This window comes from Mytilus californianus, unplaced genomic scaffold, assembly GCF_021869535.1.
Source record: "Mytilus californianus isolate M0D057914Y unplaced genomic scaffold, xbMytCali1.0.p SCAF_4, whole genome shotgun sequence".
NCBI classification, from domain to species: Eukaryota; Metazoa; Mollusca; class Bivalvia; order Mytilida; family Mytilidae; genus Mytilus; species Mytilus californianus.
The window spans coordinates 308,873-334,740 of record NW_026262690.1 but is presented as its reverse complement, the minus strand read 5'-3'; the positions used below and the strand labels follow the sequence as shown (position 1 = coordinate 334,740).

Below are 25,868 nucleotides of genomic sequence, written 5' to 3'. Positions count from 1 at the left end.
TAGAGTATGTTCCTACCATCATAACAGAAGTGCTGTCAAAGCACGATCCTCACTGAGATTCCAGAAATGTGGGATCACTTACCATCATTACAGAAGTGTATAACCATTGCTGTCAAAGCAATATCCTAACTGAGATTCCAGAAATGTGGGATCACTTACCATCATTACAGAAGTGTATAACCGTTGCTGTCAAGGCTGGATCCTCATTCAGATTCCAGAAATGTGGGATCACTAACCATCATTACAGAAGTGTATAACCATTGCTGTCAAGGCTGGATCCTCATTCAGATTCCAGAAATGTGGGATCACTTACCATCATTACAGAAGTGTATAACCATTGCTGTCAAAGCTGGATCCTCATTTAGATTCCAGAAATGTGGGATCACTTACCATCATTACAGAAGGGTATAACCATTGCTGTCAAAGCAGGATCTTTATTGAGGTTTCAGAAATGTGGGATCACTTACCATCATTACAGAAGTGTATAACCGATGCTGTCAAAGCAGGATTCTCATTGAGATTCCAGAAATGTGGGATCACTTACCATCATTACAGAAGTGTATAACCATTGCTGTCAAAGCTGGATCCTCATTCAGATTCCAGAAATGTGGGATCACTTTCCTATCTTCATTCTTCTTTTTATCTTCTTCTAATTTTCCCTGAAATAAAAATATAGTAGAAAATTTAAAGAACATCTTACTTTGCTGAACATTATTGATGTTTACAGTTTATCTCTATCTATTATAATATTCAAGATAATAATCAAAAACTGCAAAATTTCCTTAAAATTACCAATTTAGGGGCAGCAACCCCACAACGGGTTTTCTGATTCGTCTGAAAATTTCAGGGCAGATAGATCTTAACCTGCTGAACAATTTTACAGATTTGCTCTCAATGCTTTGGTTTCAGAGATAATAGCCAAAATCTACATTTTACCCCTATGTTCTTTTTTTAGCCATGGCGGCCATCTTGGTAGTCAGGCTTGTAACTTTAAAATAATGCATTCCTCAAAGAATTATAAGATAACTTTGTGTGTGGTTAATTGCATACTACTTTAATAGCTTTGAGTCAATTAACTTTGTATTTGATATAATCCTGTCCTTATGTAGAATCTTAAACATCAGATGGTAATTTATTAAATAGTTACACCAAAAAAATTTATCAGATGCTCAAAGTTTCCTTCATCATACAGTTAAAAATACTATTTAAAATAAAATTTGTCATAAAAATTTCATCAAATGAAAACTCCCTTAGTTTTTCCTTGCCATAAATACTCAGTGTTCATGTTAGGACTCAGTTTTCCTTGTCATAAATACTCAGTGTTCATGTTAGGACTCAGTTTTCCTTGTCACAAATACTCAGTGTTCCTGTTAGGAATCAGTTTTCCTTGACAAAAATACTAAGTGTTCATGTAAGGACTCAATTTTCCGTGACACAAATACTCAGAGTTCCTGTTAGGACTCAGTTTTCCTTGTCACAAATACTCAGTGTTCCTTTTAGAAATCAGTTTTCCTTGATATAAATACTCAGTGTTTCTGTTAGGACTCAGTTTTCCTTGACATAAATACTCATTGTTCATGTTAGGACTCAGTTTTCCTTGTCACAAATACTCAGTGTTTCTGTTAAGACTCATTATTCCTTGTCATAAATACTCAGTGTTCCTGTAAGGACTCAGTTTTCCTTGTCACAAATACTCAGTGTTCCTGTCAGGACTCAAGTTTTCCTTGACATAAATACTCAGTGTTCATGTTAAGACTCAGTTTTCCTTGTCACAAATACTCAGTGTTTCTGTTAAAACTCAGTATTCCTTGTCATAAATACTCAGTGTTTCTGTTAGGACTCAGTTTTCCTTGACATAAATACTCAGTGTTCATGTTAGGACTCAGTTTTCCTTGTCACAAATACTCAGGGTTCATGTTAGGATTCATTTTTCCTTGTCACAAATACTCAGCGTTCAGATTCTGACTCAGTTTTCCTTCCCACAAATACTCAGTGTCTATATGAGGACTCATTTTTCCTTGTCAAAAATACTCGTTCTTTATATCATGACTCAGTTTTTCTTGTCAAAAATACTCAGTGTTCCTTTTAGGACTCAGTTTTCCTTGCCATAAATACTCAGTGTTCCTGTTAGGACTCAGTTTTCCTTGTCACAAATACTCAGTGTTCCTGTTTGGACTCAGTTTTCCTTGACATAAATACTCAGTGTTCATGTTAGGACTCAGTTTTCCTTGTCACAAATACTCAGTGTTTCTGTTAAAGACTCAGTTTTCCTTGTCATAAATACTTAGTGTTCCCGTTAGAACTCAGTTTTCCTTGCCATAAATACTCAGTGTTCAGATTATGACTCAGTTTTCCTTCTCACAAATACTCAGTGTTTATATGAGGACTCATTTTTCCTTGTCAAAAATACTAAGTCTTTTTATCATGACTCAGTTTTCCTTGTCACAAATACTCAGTGTTCCTGTTAGGACTCAGTTTTCCTTGCCATAAATACTCAGTGTTCCTGTTAGGACTCAGTTTTTCTTGTCACAAATACTTAGTGTTCCTGATATGACTCAGTTTGCCTTGTCAAAAATAGTTACTGTAAGGAACTTTCCTGCTATTTTCCCATGGTAACTTACCAAGTTTTCTTGTCCAAATTAACAAAGCTTTCCAGTTCTGACTCAGTCATTTTTTCCTGACACTCACCAAGTTTTCCTGTTATGACCATGGCAGCTTTTCCTGACACTCACCAAGTTTTCCTGTTATGACCATGCCAGTTTTTCCTGACACTCACCAATTTTTCCTGTTATGAACATGCCAGTTTTTCGTGATACTTACCAAATTATCTGTTCTGACTCAGTCAATATTTACCTAACACTCACCTAGTTTTCCTGTTCTGACTCACCAAGTTTTTAACCTTAACACTCACTTAATTTCCTGTTCTGACTCAGTCAGTTATTGTTTACACTCACCAAAATTTCTTGTTGCTGACTAAGTCACTGACCAAGTTTTCATGTTCTGACTCAGCTACTCAAATTCTGACTTAGTAACTCATCAAGTTTTCCTAGTCAGACTCAGTCACTCACCAAGTTTTCCCATTTTGACTTAGTCACTCACCAAGTTTACTTGTTCTGACTCAGTCACTCACCAAGTTTTCTTGTTCCGACTCAGTCACTCACCAAGCTTACTTGTTCTGACTCAGTCACTCACCAAGTTTTCTTGTTCTGACTCCGCCAGTTTTTGCTGCCATGATTTCTTCATTTGTTCCATCTCTGACTGGTTTTGATTAAGCTGTTCCTGCAGTTGTCTTTTCATTTCTTCCACCTCTGTTAAAGACAGTAAAATTTACATGATAGTTAATAAAGTTGTATCTTTAAACAGATATCTGACACAGTCAGATTGGAGCATGTGAAAATGTATAACACAAAAAAACTTGAAAAAAACAGTTTTAGAATAGTGAAGAAATGTCAATGAAAACTATAAAAAGATGAATTTAACGATTATAGATGCTAACCCTTTCAGGGAGTACTACGGATGGAGGCTATAACAAATCTGTTGACAGGTAATCAAATTTGTGATATATATAAAGAATGTCAATATATATATATATATATATATATATATATTGACATTCTTTATGTCAAGTATTAAATGTTGCCCCTAAAATTATTTATATATCAATTCTTAATTACTTTATAAATAGGAAATTTGAAAATTTCCCTTGAAAAAAGTCAAGGGAAGACATTTTTATAGCATTAGATCTAATAAAGCCTACATGACCTAATACATTCAAGTAGATATAAGGAGATGTGGTATGAGTGCCAATGAGACAACTCTCCATCCAAGTCACAATTTGTAAAAGTAAACCATTATAGGTCAAAGTACGGCCTTCAACACAGAGCCTTGGCTCACACCAAACAGCAAGCTATAAAAGGCCCCAAAAATGACTATTGTAAAACCATTCAAACAGGAAAACCAATGGTCTAATCTATATAAAAAACCCTAACCCTAACCCTATATAAAAACAAATAAGAAATACAGCAACAAACAACAACCATTGAATTACAGGCTCCCGACTTGGGACAGGCAAATACAGAATGTGGTGAGGTCAAACATGATTATGGGATGGCCAAACCCTCCCTACCCTGGGACAGTGGTGTTATAGCACAACAAAAGAACAAACTATAAAAATCGGTTAAAAAGGGCTTAACTCATCAGATCTATACAAAGCACATCTCAATATCTTCATTACATTTATCTGAATGTTTTCATCTCAAAGTAGTATTTTCTATCCATAAATTTGTCTGTTTTGTATTTAGCATACATCTTTATTCTTTGGTTTGAACATTTACATTCTCAAAAACCCCACGAAAAATACTACATGGATATAGTATTCTAGTATAGTTTGTATTGAATTTCAAAATTGACAATTTACCTATCATGTATAATTACTGAAGATATTGAAAATTAACCTGACCACTGGAGCATGAAAATCAGGTTAAGGCATATGTCATGTGTGAAAGGGAAATATGTAAATTGCAACCAATCCACCTGCAAATTATCGTTGATCTTTCACTTAAATCTTTGAGAAAAAGATTTAATAACCTGACCACTGATGAGTCATGAATACGGGGTTCTGGTCATAAAACATATGTTAGATATTCCTTACAACCACTCAATATACACAATATCAGTGACCAATCAAGTATATAAAAATAAAGAGATGTGGTATGATTGCCAATGAGACAACTATCCACCAGACACCAAATGAAGTAGATTTAAGCAATTATAGGCACCTGTATGGCCTTCAACAATGTGAACTCCCATACCATATAGTCGGCTATAATTTAAAGGCCCCGATATGAAAAAAGTGAAACAATTCTAGCGAGAAAACTAGAGGCCTTATTCATAACAAAACAATTTACGAAAAAGGAATATGATAGACAATTAAACTTAACCTGACCACTGGAGCTATGAAAATAAGTTTTTGAACAAACTCACTACATGTTTTTGTTAACATAATAGTGAAAATGGGAATACCCCAAAAAAGGTTCTTAAAACTTGTCAAAGCTTCCATCACCAGAAAAGAAATAACAGTCTTCTAGTCTTCAGTGATACTAGAACACACCCGTGACATAATTTTTACGTGACTGAAATAACGTACCTGTGCCTTATTTTAGCCTGGTTTTGTTAGTATTAGTATTGTCATCTGATAAAATCATGCTTATTGGAAAGAGCACAGTTTTCTCTGCTTTCAAAATCTTTCTGTTTGAACCCGTCCTTTATTTTGTACGACAATAAACTTACCATAAACAAAATTTACTTTTTTTAACTAATTAACCAAATTAATGGTGGTATTGAGGTGGAAGAAAACAGACTTGTTAAATAGTGTACTATTATAAGTGTAACATGGATATTAAACAACTACTGGAAGACTTCCAGGGTCTCCTGATAGAGGAGTGATTTACAGAAGGTAACAGGAAACTACATGTGACATATACTATTGGTATCAGTATCGGATTTGACCCGGAATTTGTTAATTATTGGTAATATTAATTATGTGGAAAACAAAAGGGCCTAGAATGGTGTCATTTTAAAACTACACCATTGTCCTATAATAGTTATATATAAAGTTTAATTCTTTGATTTGTCGTTTTCACATCATGCCAGCTAACAAATTGGACCTTGTTATTTCATTAGTATAGATAATACTGCAATTTCCAAACCAGTTCAGATAAAAACTCTTCCAATCTCTTTAATACAAACACCAGTATACTATAACAATATTCTACTGTATTCTAATAAATCAATTACTATATTCTATCTGTTTATAGCATCTATAAAACACAATACTTATCTATCTATTATTTCAGTAATAAATATAAAAGACTTTCATGCATGTTAGTATAAGAAATAAAGACTCAGTTAAACATTATTTAGAATATATGCTGTTTGTAAGAGTAGGATTTCCAGTCCTTAGCAAGGAAGAAAAAGAGGACAGACAGATCATGTCAGTATAGACATTTTCTGAAACTAAATTCAACTGTTTATCAGATATTCATAAAAAACGTGACTTAATTAGGTTATCTATAACTCTGAATGAACAGAAGAAAGAAAATTTTCAAAATCTCATTTCAAGTATCTTTTAAAAATGTTTTTCCATATCAGTAGGGTCACTGACTGATCAATACATTAAGTCTAAAAACCATATCAGTAGGGTCACTGACTGATCAATACATTAAGTCTAAAAACCATATCAGTAGGGTCACTGACTGATCAATACATTAAGTCTAAAAATCATATCAGTAGGGTCACTGACTGATCAATACATTAAGTCTAAAAATCATATCAGTAGGGTCACTGACTAATCAATACATTAAGTCTAAAAATCATATCAGTAGGGTCACTGACTGATCAATACATTAAGTCTAAAAACCATATCAGTAGGGTCACTGACTGATCAATACATTAATCATATCAGTAGGGTCACTGACTGATCAATACATTAATCATATCAGTAGGGTCACTGACTGATCAATACATTAATCATATCAGTAGGGTCACTGACTGATCAATACATTAATCATATCAGTAGGGTCACTGACTGATCAATATATTAAGTCTAAAAACCATATCAGTAGGGTCACTGACTGATCAATACATTAAGTCTAAAAACCATATCAGTAAGGTCACTGACTGATCAATACATTAAGTCTAAAAATAAAGATGATGTAAGGTATGTGGGATACAAAAAAGTATGTAACCTTTTATGAACAACTTCACCTATTTGACCTTTATACCACTTTTAATTTGGCTAGCCTGGAATTCAATATTAAAAATTTTGTTGAGACTGACCATTATGGTAAAATCATTTTGGAAACATCCATTGACTGAGTGAGTTGCTAAAATCCCTGCCTTGAAAATTCCTTCTTCAGCCTATTGACCAACATCTTACCATTTACCCTGCTGAAAATGGCTACTTTTGACCTTTAGATGTTGAACTTTGAGATTTGTGATCGTCTTCAAACAAAGATTATTTTTACAGAGTTTGTAAAAGGACGACTGTGTTGTTGAGTCATTATACTGGTGACAGAACAGCCTGACCTTTAGATTCAGTCATCCTTTGCTTATGATTCTATTTACCATGTTGTTTATGCTCTTTCTTCTTGGAAAAATCTTGAAGACCTCTGGATGGCTGAGCCTTACATGACCCCAAGAAGACCTTGTAGATCCATGAATGGCTGAGCCTTATATGACCCCAAAAAGACCATGTAGATCTATGGATGGCTGAGCCTTATATGACCCCAAAAAGACCATGTAGATCCATGGATGGCTGAGGCTTATATGACCCCAAAAAGACCATGTAGATCCATGGATGGCTAAGGCTTATATGACCCCAAAAAGACCATGTATATCCATCGATGGCTGAGCCTTAAATGACCCCAAAAAGACCATGCAGATCTTTGGATGGTTTAGCCTTAAAAGACTCCCAAAAGACCATGTCGATCTCTTGATGGCTGAGCCTTATATGACCCCAAAAAGACCATGCAGATTTCTGGATGGCTGAGCCTTAAAAGACCCCAAAAAACCATGCAGATCTTTGGATGGTTGAGCCTTAACTGACCCCAAAAAGACCATGTACATCTTTGGATGGTTGAGCCTTAAATTACCTCCAAGAGACCATGCAGATATTTGGATGGTTGAGCCTATCATGACCCCAAAAAGAGCATGTAGATCTCTGGATGGCTGAGCCTTAAAAGACCCAAAAAAGAGCATGTAGATCTCTGGATGGCTTAGCCTTTAAAGACCCAAAAAAAGAGCATGTAGATCTCTGGATGGCTGAGCCTTATATGAACCCAAAATGACCATGCAGATCCATTGATTGCTGAGCCTTATATGACCCCAAAAAGACCATGCAGATCTTTTGATGGCTGAGCCTTATATGACCCCAAAAAGACCATGCAGATCTTTAGATGGTTGAGCCTTAAATGACCCCAAAAAGACCATATTGATCTCTGGATGGCTGAGCCTTGTTAGACCTCAAAAAGACCATGTAGATCACTGGATGGCTGAGCCTTAAAAGACTCCAAAAAGACCATGCAGATCTTTGGATGGTTGAGCCTTATATGACACCAAAACGACCATGCAGATCTTTAGATGGTTGAGCCTTAAATGACCCCCAAAAGACCATGTTGATCTCTGGATGGCTGAGCCTTGTTAGACCCCAAAAAGACCATGTAGATCACTGGATGGCTGAGCCTTAAAAGACTCCAAAAAGACCATGCAGATCTTTGGATGGTTGAGCCTTATATGACACCAAAAAGACCATGCCGATCTCTGGATGGCTGAGCCTAAAAAGACCCAAAAAGACCATTGAGATCTCTGTATGGCTGAGCCTTAAAAGACCCCAAATAGACCATGCAGATCTCTGGATGGCTGAGCCTTAAAAGACCCCAAAAAGACCATGCAGATCTTTGGATGGTTGAGCCTTAAATGACCCCAAAAAGACCATGCAGATCTTTGGATGGTTGAGCCTTAAAAGACCCCAAAAAGACCATGCAGGGGGGCACTTCAATACTTAATTGATAAGGGGGTGCCACTGGGGTTCTGTTAACCCACCCTTTTCAGATAATTTAGATTTAAAAAATGTATACCATTTATATATTGCGTAGGTATAAATATAATATTTAAACTATGAGTCTAGCAGGGGGTTGAGAATCACATTCTGGCATAGAAGAGAGGCGAAAGATACCAAAGGGACATTCAAACTCATAAGTCAAAAATAAACTGACAATGCCATGGCTAAAAAAGTAAAAGACCAACAGAAAAACAACAGTACACAAAACACAACATAGAAAACTAAAGACTGAGCAACACTAACCCCAACAAAAACTGGGGGTGATCTCAGGTGCTCCGGAAGGGTAAGCAGATCCTGCCCCACATGTTGCACCCATCTTGTTGCTCATGTTAGTACAAACCCGGTGATAAGTCTAATTTGGTAGGTCACATTCGGGGAAAAAGGGACAGGATTACAGTTACGACAATTAGAACATATCCGTTGTCATCTGTGAAAAAGATATTCCATAACATGCAGTCAACCAACTTGAGATGGCGTCCGTATAATTTACGAAGGGATAATTTCAACTTCACCACTTGATTTAATAGCTTCCTTGTGAGCAGCAACCCTCTATCAAGGAGATCATGAAAGGAAATACAAGCCCTGGCATAATCCAGAAATATCACTGTTACTTGGAGCTCAGATCTGAGGCTCAGATTCCTTATGTAATGTTAACTTACGGAGAGACTTTCAGCTTCACATATATCAAGTAATGGGGACTTTACTGACCTTATCATATATTTCTGATAGATTTCCCCACCTATTCACCTATTTTAAGTTGGACAATGTGACCTATTCCAGCAACACGTCCTATCACCTTATAGGAAGTGGCACCCACGAGGTGAAAATGGAAAGAATACACAGACACAATCATGGGATGCTCTATAAATACAGATTAATGATGGAATAGTACATATAAAGTACAGGTTACAGAAACTCTTCACCCTCACACCTGTGTTATCCTAGTGTTACTCGTGTCATATACTATAGCAATGCAGTTGTGCAAATCACAGAATTTTCATGGTCATATTCAAGAAGATAATCAACTTATTGTAAAGGAAAATTAATAATGTTTCAAAACAAAGGTTTATTAAAATACTAGAAGCAGTAGATGTTTTCAAACAGGAACAATAGTAACATTTTAGAAAATACCAAATAAATAAATTTCTTCTATTTAATGCCATTTTGTTTTGACTATTTGATGTTTAATAAGAGTAATCTAACTACAAAGTATATTTAATCAAGATGAAAATTTCTACATAAACATGCCCATGTCATACTTTCCACACAGGCAATATATATATCATGCCAAATACTAGTACCTTGTTCTGAAATATAGTAAAATTGATTCCTTTATGATTAAACAAAATCGTATACTTTAAGAGAATGAAAAATCAAAAACAATATTTTATTTCAACAACACTTAATATTTTTTGCCTTTATCGTTTTATATGTTAAGAAAAACCCCTCATTCTTAAGACTTTACTAGTAAACTTTAATTCAAACTTTTTCTTAATCCAACATAATGGTTAATATGAGTTAATTGTGATGAAGTATCATATCACATTACAAAGTTATCCATGATATTAATATTGTAACTTTGTAATTGCATAAAATCTTTGATACAGCTTAAATCATTACTAACAAGATATATTTGAATAATTAATATATTTAAAACATATGTAACATTATTTAAATTAATTATCTTGAATACAAATTAGTGTGTAACATTAAAATTATATACATAATAAACTGTTGACACAGAGATATGTGAATTCAGAAAAAGACAATCTGATGGACAGCAAGATGGATAATCAATTCAAAGTCACTGGACTATGACCTAGGGGGCAGGGCCTCAAATAGTTGTCAGACTGATATGTACTGATACTAATGCAACTTTATACAAATTATCATTGATCTATCACAAGTAGTTTCTATCAAACTAACTTAACAATTGTTGACACTGACGACGACGCAGCAGGAAAAGCAACACCTATGTCTCGCCTTCCGCACAGGCAGGACTGCCATTAATTGATCGGTAAGTTCATCCTTTATATGTTTAGTTATGTTTCCATGAAGTCATTTAAAAGAAAAATAAAAGAAGAATGTGTCCATTGGACACAGATGTCCCTGCTTGTAAATATACAAGAGGCGATGTACTAATTTAAACCTATTGATATTTTGTTTTCTTTGAAACTAATAAAGTGGCATAACACAAAATTCCTGAAAACGAAGCCACCCAAACTTGAAGTTTACCTGTGTTTGGTGGTAAAAAGCTTATGTATAAGTTTCATAACATTAGATTGTGGCAAAGTAAAGTAAGAGTGCAATAACAGCATATTTGCCATTTTTTCCATTTAAAAATGAACATTAACTTGAGAACAGTGAAACTGACACCACACAAATTCAAACTTGATCTGTGTTTGATGGTAATAAGCTTTGTGTGTAAGTTTCAAAACATTTGGTTGTGGTAATCTTAAGTTAGTGAATGGAAACAAATTATGGGATGTATAGATCGACAGACATACAGCATACAAGGGTAAACCTTAATACCCTATTTGCATAGAAGGGGGGGGGGGGGGATAAATACTTTCTCAACATTAATCTTGACTAGAACCAGAAAAATAAACATGTACAAATCAGTTCTTATATTTATCAAAGTTGATAATCCAGGAATACATTTACTACGACCATAAAGGGGCATTAGCTGTCAAATTCAGGGTCACAGATTTGACTCAAATTCTAATATTTTATTTATAACATACTAAAACGTATATACAAATTACAAAAAGTAAAAAAAACAAAACAATAAACGATGGGCTCACTATAATGCATCAGTATTTCCTGCATCTTATAGACTAGATGCCATTTAATCATCCATGGAGATGAACTCCGAAGACTGCAGACCATCATTTAACCCAATGCAAACATAAATATAAATAGTGACAATGTGCAATTTGATTTTTCTAGGTCTGATTGATTTCATGTTATAGGCTTAAAATTTGTGTAAATAATAGTTTTAATTGTATAAGAATGATTTTTGTGAGCAATGTTGACATTCTTTTCCTTTTAATAAATAATGCACATGCAGAATACATGCGCAACCCATTTCCACTAAAGGCTATAAAGAATACAGATTCAAATGAGTTGAATTATTGATTTGCAATTCAATAATACACCAGTGATGTTTTTCAGCTATTTTGACGAAATTGAACCAAACTGAATTTTAAAAGCCAAATATTATTCCTTTATTCTGCTTTTATAAATGTTTATAACAAAAAAATTCAATATCTTATTATTTTGACAAATTCATAGCTAATGCCCCTTTAAATGGAAGATCTATAGAGATTCTAACACTCAGCATCAACTGCAATGTAATATTTCTCCAGTTCTGACAAAAACTTTTTTTAAGAAAAAAAATTAAGCTTGCCTAGCATTGTAAAATTTTTAATTTCAACTATCTGTCAATATACCAGATAAAACAACTAATAAGCAAACTTTGATGTTCAATAACCTACACAAAAATTGCCTATTTCTGTAAAATGTCTGCAAATATGGTTATTTTCTTTAAATAGATTCATAATAGCAAAATTAGTGGACAAGTAGAAACTTAATTGAATTTTTGACCAATGAAGAACTGTGAATAAGTGAACATATTTTTGAATATAAATGATTTATTTTCACATTAATTTTTAGATTGGTGAGTGTTGACAATATCCAGAGGTATATGTGACTTACCATCAGTAGTGTAACCTCCACCACCACCACCGCCACCTATTGGCAAGGATATCCCGCCAGATTTGATCATGTCCATCAGTTTGGCATTCTCCTCTCGTAATTCACGAATCAATTTATCTGTAGGACTTTCATTTACTGTTGCAACAGTCTTTATAGCCTTGGCTCTGTCAGCTAAAACAATGAATTTATTGTTCATTTGTTTTGTTTATTTTTGTTGTTTTAAAGCATTATGACAATAAAGAGCTATGCCATGAGTGCATGATATGCCTGTCACCCTTTTAACTGGTCTTTATGCTTTAATTGAATTTATTTGCACAACTAGAAAAACTTTGAGCATTCCTCAGACCCCCTTCCCCCCCCAAAAAAAAAATGAAGAAGACATGCACACACAGTGGTAATCATTGACACAAAATGATGATTTTTCAACAAATAAAGTTTCATAACATTGCAATGTTATTCAGAAATTTATAAAAAAAAAAAAAAAAAATATGGGAGCTTTGATAGATATAAACAAGTCACATGAAAACTGCTCAAAGCATTTGTGAGTTATTGTCTGAAAACTGGAAAATCCCCCCTTTTTTATAAATAAAGTCCCAATACTCCAAAACATAAAATCAGAAAGGGAACTCATGTTTATATATTTGTAGGACACGGACAGTTGGGGCAAGTATGGACACTACATTCAAGCTTGAAACAGCTCTGAATTTGGATTGTGATTGAATATTTGACACATCATAGGTTTCTGTCACACAACGAATGTGGTCAAAGAAATGAAAAATTTGGAAAATTAATTTATACAGAACAAACCTTCTTCATTAGGCCCCTAATTCCTAAATGGTTTGGGCAATGACCCCCAAAATCAGTCCCAACCTTCCTTTTAAAGTATAGAACCTTGTGGTAAAATTTGGTAGAGATCCATACACTTATACTCGTTATTGTCTGTGAACTAGAAAAATAATTGTTTTTGTTGGCCCCTTTTTGGCCACTAAATACAAAACAGCTATGACAATAACCCCCAAAATCAATCCCATTCTTTCTATTGTGGTATAGAACCTTGTACTAAAATTTCATACAGGTCCATACACTAATACTTAAGTTATTGTCTGCGAACCAATTTATTGTCTATGAACCAGTGAAAATGTTTGTTCTTGGACCCTTTTTTACGCCTAATTACAAAACGGCTGTGACAATACCCCCAAAATCAATCCCAACCTTCCTTTTGTTCTAAAATTTCATAGAGATCCATACACTTATACTGAAGTTATTGTCTGTGAACCTAAATGTCTTCTGATGCTGACGCAGACATCGCCATAACATAATACAAACGCAAAAAATTTTGCAGTCGTATAAAAACTCACTGGAAAATCCCCCTTTTTTTTATGAATCAAATCCCATAATCGGAAATGTAAAATCTAAAATTTATAAAAATCAAAAGGGACCTTACTCAGATGTGAACAAATCACCAAAGTTTCATGAAAATTGGTGGTAGCCCTTTCAGATATTGTCTGAAGTTTTGACGACGGACAGACATACGGATGGACAACGGTATACCATAATGCGTCTCGTCTTTCAAGATGGGCATATAAAAAATAAAAAATACATATAAACTACAAATTTTACTTACAAAATAAAACAGAAGCGAAAATGAAATGAAGCATTTAGAGTATAAGAGATAAGAATGACATTCTATATATGTTAGCAGAATTTTTTTTCTCTTAATATGAAATAAATCATAAAAAAGTGCTATTAAGTTTACTTTTTGTTGTAAAATTTCAATTACTAAAACTTTAGATAACTTAACCAACAACCTACCAAATCTCAGTGTAGAAAGTGTTTCTTCATAATTAATATCAGCAGGACTCAACGCTGCTATCTACAAAATAAAGCAAATTTCTTCCTGATTAATATAGCAAGATTAAGACCCTGTACACATTTAGATAGATTTAAACTAGATGGGTTCACTTTAGATGGATGTGAACGCTTTGAATCGGTTAAAAGAGGTAGTTTAGCTTGAATCTATCTTAAGTGAACTGATCTTACTTTAAATGTGAATGCAGAGATTAATTCAAACTAGTATGATTTCAAAACCATAGAAAGGATGGGATCATACTCACTATCTGCCTTCTGCTTACTCATACTCACTATCTGTCTTCTACAAACTCCTACTCACAATCTGTCTTCTACAAACTCCTACTCACAATCTGTCTTCTACAAACTCCTACTCACAATCTGTCTTCTACAAACTCATACTCACTATCTGCCTTCTGCTTACTCATACTCACTATCTGTCTTCTACAAACTCCTACTCACAATCTGTCTTCTACAAACTCATACTCACTATCTGCCTTCTGCTTACTCATACTCACTATCTGTCTTCTACAAACTCATACTCACAATCTGTCTTCTACAAACTCATACTCACAATCTGTCTTCTACAAACTCATACTCACAATCTGTCTTCTATTTACTCCTACTCTCAATCTGTCTTCTACTAACTTCTACTCACAATCTGTCTTCTACTTACTCCTACTCACAATCTGTCTTCTACTTACTCCTACTCACAATCTGCCTTCTGCTTACTCATACTCACAATCTGTCTTCTACTTACTCCTACTCACAATCTGTCTTCTACTTACTCCTACTCACAATCTGTCTTCTACAAACTCCCTACTCACAATCTGTCTTCTACTAACTCATACTCACAATCTGTCTTCTACTTACTCCTACTCACAATCTGTCTTCTACTAACTCATACTCACAATTTGTCTTCTACTTACTCCTACTCACAATCTGTCTTCTACTAACTTCTCACAATCTGTCTTCTACTTACTCCTACTCACAATCTGTCTTCTACAAACTCCCTACTCGCAATCTGTCTTCTACAAACTCCTACTCACAATCTGTCTTCTACTTACTCATACTCACAATCTGTCTTCTACTTACTCATACTCACAATCTGTCTTCTACTTTTCAGTTTTGATATGCTTACATGATGTCATCAACTAAACTAATTATTATTTATTGTTTAATGATGAAAAATTAATATTATTCATATTTTCATAAAAGTTTGATGCAAATGTCATGGTGATTGCAGTAGAAATATTGTAAAAGAACAATAAGTCACCAAACAACCTTAAACAATCAGCAAACCCTTACTGTAAACCAAGCAACCTTAAACAATCAGCAAATCCTTACTGTTCACCAAACAACCTTAAACAATCAGCAACCCCCTACTGTACACCAAACAACCTTAAACAATCAGCAAACCCTAACTGTACATCAAGCAACCTTAAACAATCAGAAATCCCTTATTGTACACAAAACAACCTTAAACAATGAGCAAACCCTTACTGTACACCAAACAACCCTAAACAGTGAGCAAATCCTTACTGTACACCAAACAACCTTAAACAATGAGCAAACCCTTACTGTACACCAAACAACCTTAAACAATGAGCAAACCCTTACTGTACACCAAACAACCTTAAACAGTGAGCAAACCCTTACTGTACAACAAGCTACATGAAGCCCTAGATATTATTATTTTTATTATTTCACTCTATGTAAACATCTAGAAGAGGTCACTTGAGGTGAAACAAATTATCCATCTGAATATACACGCAGCTCTATAATTGGTGATTTTGTCTTTTATAATATTTAAACAAGAGTACACAAGCTTAAATGTCTCTCCTGCTTTACTTAACATGATTGAATCTATGTTGAAAGTCTGTAATATGGTTTTACAACAAGATTATTGCATGTTAAAACACAATGTTACATCATGACAATGCTGGATGTGGTAACACTCATTGTGACATTCATTGTTTGACCTACTGTAACATCATTGACAATGCTGGATGTGTTTTGACACATTGTGACATTATAAAGGTGGTCTCGCATTTGATTAACACACTGTATCATCATTGACAAGAATGGATGTGTTTTGACACATTGTGACATTATAAAGGTGGTCACTCATTTGATTAACACACTGTAACATCATTGACAATGCTGAATGTGTTTTGACACATTGTGACATTATAAAGGTGGTCTCTCATTTGATTAACACACTGTAACATCATTGACAATTCTGGATGTGTTTTTACACATAGTGACATTATATAGGTGGTCTCTTATTTGATTAACACACTGTAACATCATTGACAATTCTGGATGTGTTTTGACACATTGTGACATTATAAAGGTGTTCTCTTATTTGATTAACACACTGTAACATCATTGACAATGCTGAATGTGTTTTGACACATTGTGACATTAAAAAGGTGTTCTCTTATTTGATTAACACACTGTAACATCATTGACAATGTTGGATGTGTTTTGACACATTGTGACATAATAAAGGTGGTCTCTCATTTGATTAACACACTGTAACATCATTGACAATGCTGGATGTGTTTTGACACATTGTGACATAATAAAGGTGGTCTCTCATTTGATTAACACACTGTAACATCATTGACAATGCTGGATGTGTTTTGACACATTGTGACATTATAAAGGTGTTCTCTTATTTGATTAACACACTGTAACATCATTGACAATGCTGGATGTGTTTTGACACATTGTGACATAATAAAGGTGGTCTCTCATTTGATTAACACACTGTAACATCATTGACAATGCTGGATGTGTTTTGACACATTGTGACATAATAAAGGTATCCTTTCCTTTTGATTGACACATTGTAACATCATTGACAATGCTTGATGTGTTTTGACATATATTGACTGATCTGTGTCGGTTATGTTGTATTGAGTATTTGACCAATAGAATAGGTCATAAAAAATAACATTTCATGTAAAAAATTGGAGTATTTTACCCAAAGTGGTGGAAATGGTTCCATGCTATAATAGTATAATCAATAATCTGATTTTAAAACCAATTGAAGACTGACTATAAAATTGTACGTACCTAGTACATGATGAAATCGTTTCTTATGTTTAACTAAATATTCAGATAACAATCAACAATTTTTATTGCTGTTTATATGATAATGTTAAGTGATTATATGCTGAAGTATGTTCAGAAAGTAATGAAATTTCAATAAAACAAACTTTTATTACATTTAAGCATCTGAAATAAAGATGTAAGTTTCTTATTGAATTGCTGCAGGTAACATACTTATTTTAGTATTGTATTTTCCTTTAGTTTCTTATCGAAATACAGGTAGCATACCTATTTTAGTACAGTTCATTCTGTTTATTTGCATAGCCGATTTGTAAGACAAAACTATGCAATTAAGCAGAGTATGCTTATATCCTAAATTCAAAATCAAGGGTTCAAATAAGATCGATAGTAAAGGAAATCCCTGAAGAACACTGAAAAATAGGAAAGTGGAATGATTTAACCCAATCATATGAACACTGAAAGATGGTAAAGTGGATTTGATTTGACCCTATCATAGGAACACTATAAGATGATAAAGTGGATTTTATTTGACCCAATAAGAGGAACACTGAAAGATGGTAAAGTGGATTTGATTTGACCCAATAAGAGGAACACTGAAAAATGATAAAGTGGATTTAATTTGACCCAATAAGAGGAACACTGAACAATGATAAAGTGGATTTAATTTGACCCAATTAAAGATAACTGAAAGATGATAAAGTGGATTTGATTTGACCCAATAAGAGGAACATTGAAAGATGGTAAAGTGGATTTGATTTGACCCAATAAGAGGAACACTGAAAAATGATAAAGTGGATTTAATTTGACCCAATTAAAGGAAACTGAAAGATGGTAAAGTGGATTTGATTTGACCCAATAAGAGGAACATTGAAAGATGGTAAAGAGGATTTGATTTGACCCAATCACAGGATCACTGAAAGATGGTAACTTGGATTTGATTTGACCCAATCACAGGATCACTGAAAGATGGTAAAGTGGATTTGATTTGACCCAATCATAGGAACACTGTAAGATGGTAAAGTGGATTTGATTTGACCCAATCATAGGAACACTGTAAGATGATAAAGTGGATTTGATTTGACCCAATCAATGATCATGTTTAATATTCATTAATGTATACGTATATACATGTCATATTAGTATTTATCGTCTCTCATAAATCTGTACAGACTGGCTTATGTATATATATTTTATAATTGTATTGTGTAATTGTATGCATAAGCAGATAAAAAAATATTAAATTGCAACATTGAAAGTTGGAAAGGCAAAATTGATTTGACCCAATCAGAGGAATACTGAAAGATGACAAGTACTATCTTTAAAAAAAGATATCTGATGCATTCAGATGTGAGCATAGAGTTTAATGTTTATCAGTTTTTTTTTTATCATAGTTAATTCTAAGATTCCAAAAGCTACAGCTGTGAAATAGACAAAAACATAAGATATTAGAAGTTTACAATCTGTAATAAATAACAAACTTGAAACAGTTTAGATCCGTGAAGAAATGTCAATTATAACTATATGTCAAGAACAACTATAACAACAAGAAATGATTGTAACAGGATGCTGTTACGAAGTCTCCCAAACGAAGCTCCCATAATTCGTAATTCCCAGGGTCACCTGACATTGGGCAAAGTCCAGTGAAAATTGGTTTGGTCCAATAAAGTTATATGCATTAGTGATGCCTGGGGACTAACCCTGTATATCATTCAAATCATCTTGGCATGACAAACCAGAGTATATATGGTTTAGGGGTGGGGATCTCGACCATTTACAAGATATTAGAACTTTCTCAAATGGCAGGGGGTTGGGATGACCCCTGGAGACTAACCCTGTATATCATTCAAACCATCTTAGCATGACAAACCAGAATATATATGGTTTAGGGGTGGGGATCTTGACCACTTACAAGATATTAGAACTTTCTTAAATGGCATGGGGTGGGGGTGACCCCTGGGGACTAACCCTGTATTTCATTTCATGTGCTTTATCATGACAAACCAGAATAAATATGGTTTAGGGGTGGGGATCTCTACCATTTACAAGATATTAGAACTTTCTCAAATGGCAGGGGGTCGGGATGACCCATGGGGACTAACCCTGTATATCATTCAAACCATCTTAGCATGACAAACCAGAGTATATATGGTTTAGGGGTGGGGATCTTGACCATTTACAAGATATTAGAACTTTCTCAAATGGCAGGGGGTTGGGATGACCCCTGGAGACTAACCCTGTATATCATTCAAACCATCTTAGCATGACAAACCAGAATATATATGGTTTAGGGGTGGGGATCTTGACCACTTACAAGATATTAGAACTTTCTTAAATGGCATAGGGTGGGGGTCACCCCTTGGGACTAACCCTGTATTTCATTTGATTTGCTTTATCATGACAAACCAGAATATATATGGTTTAGGGGTGGGGATCTCGACCATTTACAAGATATTAGAACTCTCTCAAATTGCAGGGGGTCTGGATGACCCCTGGGGACCAACCCTGTACTTCATTTAATGGGTTTTATCATTCAGAACATTTTCAATTGAAAAGATTGTGTCTATCACAAACGGTTTTCAATTTATAATCATTTGAAAATTATAAAAAATAAAATCCCATAGGGTTCTATAGTAAAACCCTCTTTTCTTTTTGCCCCTCAAAGTACCCCTTTATAAACCCCATTGCACAAACAAAACCCTGATTGCACCACTAGACATGTTAGTCTAACATATTGTGAAACCCTAAGTTAATCTGACAAGTGGTTTTGGAGAGCAGGTGCGGACAAGTTCAAATTTAAAAGCGGCGGAAGAGGAAGAGGAAGAGGAAGAGGAAGAAGAAGAAGAATAATAATAATAATAAGAACTGAGCAAAAACAATAAATCTTCCCAAACTTCGTTTGGGAGACTTAATTAGAGATACAACCTATTTCGGTGTGTATACCGGGGACGGAGTGACACCAAAGGAAGATGATCTGTATAATACAGCTTTTGACAAGTAATTAAATTCGTGATAAATTGTTTTTTGACAATCTTTATTTCAATTATAATTTTTTGTCCTCATTGAGATTATTACATGTATTATTACGCCTTGGAAGTTTTAGTCAGTAAGATATATTTATAGCCCTCAAGCTATTAATAGCCTAATCATGGCTTGACCTGGTAGATCTTATGAACCTTTCAGTGATATTAAAATTACCTACACATGTATTAATGTCTAATCCTACAAAATCCAAAGAATTTGACACCTTCTTTACCTGAATTTATTTTTATTTATCTGGATAATTTCATTTTTAAGTTTGATTTTATGTCCGTAATGTTTTTCTTTTATTGTAGCATATATCTTTTTTTGTTGGTTTTTGTTCTGTTATTTCATCCAATCAAACTGAAGATTTTTGACATCATGCATGCCGTTACCATAGTGAAGCGTCCTTTTTAAATGGGTCACAAACCGAAATTAATACTGACTGTGTCAGAAAAAGGTGAATTTGATTTAACCCAATCAAAGAAACACTGAAAGATTGAAAAGTGGATTAAATTTGACCCAATCAAAAAACACTGAAAAATAAGAAAGAGGATTTGATTCAACCCTGTCTTTAACAAAATGCAAGTAGCCATAAAGTATGTCAATATCTCAAGTCCACTGTCTTGAAATGTTCGGAATAGATACAACTACCAATTATCTGCCATCAACACTGAATTTCCTAAAATACACGACTAAAGACAGCAAGTTACTAAGACACAGGAACAGGTTGCAGAGTAAAACTTTTAAACTTAATTCAACCCTCCCCTACCTTTAGAAGATAGGTTAATACACGACTAAAGACAGCAAGTTACAAAGACACAGGAACAGGTTGCAGAGAAAAACTTTTTTAAACTTAACTCAATCCTTCCCTACCTTTAGAAGATAGGTTAATACAGTTCAAGTATAATTCAAGAATCAAATTCAGAATTTTAAAAAACTAATTGTAAATTTGAAATGAAATTTTAAATCTTTTCATTATTGTAAAAATTGTCACACGATAGGTTTCGCAATAATAAAAATTCACATTTTAAAAATTTGATAGCATTATTGTATGCAGCTTTTCCTGAAATTGCAATACATTATCTCACATTTGGGTCTATTGTTCAAAACAAAAGCAAAAATGAATGCATGCAAAATTTTATGAATTTACAATATAGAATCAAAGCACCAAGGGCGCTATAGGCAGTTAATTAAAAAACCCCAAGGCAAATGTGGCAGAAGCTTAAGTTAAGATTAATATTGTAGAAGAATTGGTTTAATTTTTTATCTCAGCTATTTCAAGTTAAAAAAATGTTTGTACCTTAATGTTTCCGCTATCCAATCCTACCATTTTCAAAAGTTATTTCTAATTTATCTTAAATATGTTTCCTTTAAGATGAGCCTTAAATGAAAATTTTTATAGGCCCCGACATAACTCAAAAAATAATTAAAGTAAATTCAACCTAGACTTATTTCTTGCATCAATTAAATTCTATAATAAACAAAAAATAATTGTAACAGGATACTGTTACGAAGTCTCCAAAACAAAGCTCCTATAATTCGTCGCCTAATTGGGCCGAGTCCAATACAAATTGGTTTGGTCAAGTCAAGTGATATGCATATGTGACACCTAGGAGATTGACCCTGTATGTCATTCAAACATTCTTAAGTTGACGAACAGGAATATTGTATATATGGTTTAGGGGTGGGGATCTCAACCTTTTTCAAGTTCTCAAAAGGTGGGGGTTGATCCCCAGGGGACTCTCCCTTTATTTCATTTGATTTGTTTTAATGTCCCATACAAGAATATATATGGTTTCCGGATGGGGATCTCGACCGTTTGCAAATTTTCAAAAAGAGGGGTGGGGTGACCCCCATGGACTAATCCCCTATATTCTATTTTATTTGTTTTATTGTCCCATACATGAATATATATGGTGTAGGGGTGGGGATCTCAACCGTTTACAAGTTCTCAAACAGGAGGGGATGGCGTGACCCCCAGGGTCTCCCCTATATTTAATTTGATTTGTTTTATTGTTCCATACAAGAATATGTTTGGTTTAGGGGTGGGATTTTCGACCGTAAACAAGTTCTCAAACATGAGGGGGTGGGGTGGATTCCCCCTGTATTTCATTTTATTTGTTTTATTGTACCATACAAGACTATGTATGGTTTAGGGGTGGGGATCTCAACCATTAACAATTTCTTAACAGAAGGGGTGGGGTTGACCCCCAGGAACTCCCCCTATATTTCATTTGATTTGTTATATTGTCCCATACATGAATATATATGGTTTAGGGATGATGATCTCGAACATATACAAGTTCTCAAACAGAAGGGGTAGGAGTGACACTTGGGACTCCCCCAAATCATTTTCATTTGATTTGTTTTATTGTCCCATACAAGTATATACTAGTATATGGTTTAGGGGTGAGGATCGCGACTGTTTACAAGATAAAAACACATTTTCAAATTGAAGGGGGTGGGAGGACCCCCAGGGACTCATCCTATATTTTATTTGATTTGTTCTATTGTCCTGTTATCATTACTGAAGATCGTGTGTATCTATCACTTACTATTTTCAAGTAATAGTCATTTGAAAATTGATAAAAAATAAAATCCCATTATAGGGTTCTTTGGTAAACCCCTCCCTTATTTAAGCCCCTTAAAATACCCCTAAATAGACCCCAATGCATAAACGAAAGATTGATAACTTCACTAGACATGTTAGTCTAACATTTTATGAAACCCTAAGTAAATCTGACAAGCAGTCCTAGTTGTCTTCTAAGACGGTCCGACTTGTGTCGGGGACGAGTTTTCCACATTTCTTAAAACATCCCATCAACGTCGATTGTCGGATCTTTTTCGTTCAAAAAACAACATTCATAAAAACAACAACGCCTGCCAAGGTCAGTGATAAACGGGATAATATACATGTAATAAAAGAAAGGAATTTAAATGTGCATCCATTTAATTGAAATGAATAAAATAATCACAATCTTCTTAAACGAAAAGAACATCATTATTAACAAAACTTACTTTAAAACATCAGAATACTTGCCTTACGTTTCGTGTAAGTTAAAATTACTGCCAACGTAGACTAATACATATAACTTTATTTCCTCTATCATAGAGATTTGGTGTACATGAACAATATTCCTGCGCTTTTGGCCATTTGGGAAATGTAAACAACTTGTAATTAGAGATTTTCGGCGATGAAATATTTCATACAATTGTTCTTTGACATCTTAGCCAAAAGCACATGGGATGATAAACTACGTACGGATTTCTATTGAGCACTACTTCCTATGTGCAACTTCAAAAGTTTTGGGTAGTTCGACGATCATTTAAGGTTTTTCTGGTCATATTTTTTGTATTCCAGAATTGAAAGTATGAAAAAAGTGCCCAATTAGTTATTAATAACATATTATCCAGCTAGATAATAACAATAGCACTTTTTACACCATTTAGTGGGAAGAACACAAATAGAGGGTGGTAGCATAAGGCAGCTTAACTGCCTAAAAATACTTTTGACAACCATACTTCAACTACTACCAATAAGACCATATTGTAGCAATGTAATACAAACTGGTTTCCGGAACTTACCATTATAGTTTTACTGTTACCCCCAAGTGCATTCTGTAGAAGTTTAGTAAGCGTTGAATCTCTATAAGGCACTGTAAAAAAGCAGAAGTAGTTATGCAAAAGCCATTCACATCTAAATGTAGATTAAGATTACCATCCTCTACAATTGCCATATAATTTAACTAAGCAGTAATATAAAAATCTTTTAAAATATCAAAATTAATTATCTACTGAACAGAAAGTACATGTATAAAAGCTTTAATACTGCAGCCTTTTAAGACAGTAATTGTATATTTTCTCATTAAAAAGCACCCACTAACAGTTCACATCTACCGTCATCATGTAAAATAGAGTTAGCTGTATACAAACTTGATGTGTCCATACTTTGCTTACAACATGTACAAAGATCTGATAACACTTGGTTTTACTTTCTGTTCTGGTAATTATAATATGAGCCAATAAAATTCTGCCTCCAGGTGTGTATCATGACAACAAAACCAGAGAATCCCAAAAGATATAGTGAAAAGGGCCAGATATGACAAAATGTAATACAATTTAAAACGACAAGAGTGCCCATGAATTATGTATTATGAAGGTTTTGCTTAAAGTATCACATAAACTTAACATTATCAATGTTCTATGAAAATGAGGTCACAGCCATATGAACCATAACAGATAGACATGTACACCTTACAATCATTCCATACACCAAATATAGTGGTCCTATCCCAAATAGTACATGAGAAACTGATCAAACCACAAACATCTTAACATTGACCAATGAATCATGAAAATGAGGTCAAGGTCATATAAACCCTGCCAGACAAATATGTACACCTTACAATCATCCAAATATAGTTAACTTTTGGTTATTGTATTTGATAAACTGACAAAATTAGGAAAACTTATCATTGACCAATGAACCATGAAAATGAGGTCAAGATCATATGAACCCTGTCAGACAGACATGTGCACCTTACAATCTTTTCATACACCAAATATAATTGACATATTGTTTATAATATCTGAGAAATAGATCAAGTAACAAAAGCTGAAAATTGCCTCATGAATCATGAAAATGAGGTCAAGGTCCGGTGAAACCAGCCAGACAGACATGTACACCTTACAATCATTCTATACACCAAATATAGTGGCCCTATTCCTTATAGTATCTGAGAAATAGACCAACTGACAAAAAACTTAACATTGTCGAATGTACCTTGAAATTGAGGTCAAAGTCAGATGAAACCTGCCAGTCGGACATTTACACCTTACAATCATTCCATACAACAAATATAGTTGACCTAATGCTTATATATAGTATCTGAGATATGGACTTGACCACAAAAACTTAACCTTTCTCGCTGATCCATGAAATGAATTAGAGGTCAAGTGAAAGCTGTCTGACAGGCATGATGATCTTGCAAGGTACACACATACCAAATGTAGTTATCCAATTACTCATATTTAGAGAGAAATTAACATTACAAAAAATATTAACTTTTCTTACAAGTAGTCACTGAACCATGAAAATGAGGTCACGGACAATGGACCTATGACATACGGAAACTTCATAACATAAGGCATATATATACAAAGTATGAATCATCCAGGTCTTCTAGGTTGTGAAATATTAAGCTTTTAAGTAATTACTTAACGCAGCCGCAGATCACTCTCCCCATGTCTTGCTTTCTGCGACAGTAGTCACAGTCGAGACAAAAACCAACATTATGAATTATGTTCAAAACAATAAAACCTTAATCCAATATGACAGACAACAGTGAGAGTTTAACCCTCCCCTAATTGGAACAGTGGTGTAACAGCAAAACATAAGAACAAACTCAAAATTAGTTGGATGACTCATCAGATTAGCATGAAGCACAAATAGAAAAAAAAAGTTCTAATTATATGCTTACAAAAGAAAATGTACATATCCTTAATATTTTTCTACATGAATTTTAAAATGTTGATATGTTAGTAATATGAATTTTATATTCAAGAATTAGCTAGAACTTTA

General features: G+C 34.1%; 1 protein-coding gene across 2 annotated transcripts in view; it reads right to left on the bottom strand.

Moving 5' to 3' along the window:
• Positions 1 to 25,868, bottom strand: part of LOC127737232 (kinesin-like protein KIF28P) — a 132,611-nt gene that overhangs the window by 51,134 nt on the left and 55,609 nt on the right. For both annotated transcript variants that reach the window (XM_052247770.1, XM_052247769.1), the window contains exons 8-12: positions 23,873 to 23,943; positions 14,150 to 14,210; positions 12,338 to 12,508; positions 3,193 to 3,308; positions 545 to 659 (exon numbers count right to left, since the gene is read on the bottom strand). In XM_052247770.1, coding sequence (XP_052103730.1) covers positions 545 to 659; positions 3,193 to 3,308; positions 12,338 to 12,508; positions 14,150 to 14,210; positions 23,873 to 23,943 — 534 coding nt within the window. The remainder of the gene's footprint in view (positions 1 to 544; positions 660 to 3,192; positions 3,309 to 12,337; positions 12,509 to 14,149; positions 14,211 to 23,872; positions 23,944 to 25,868) is intronic.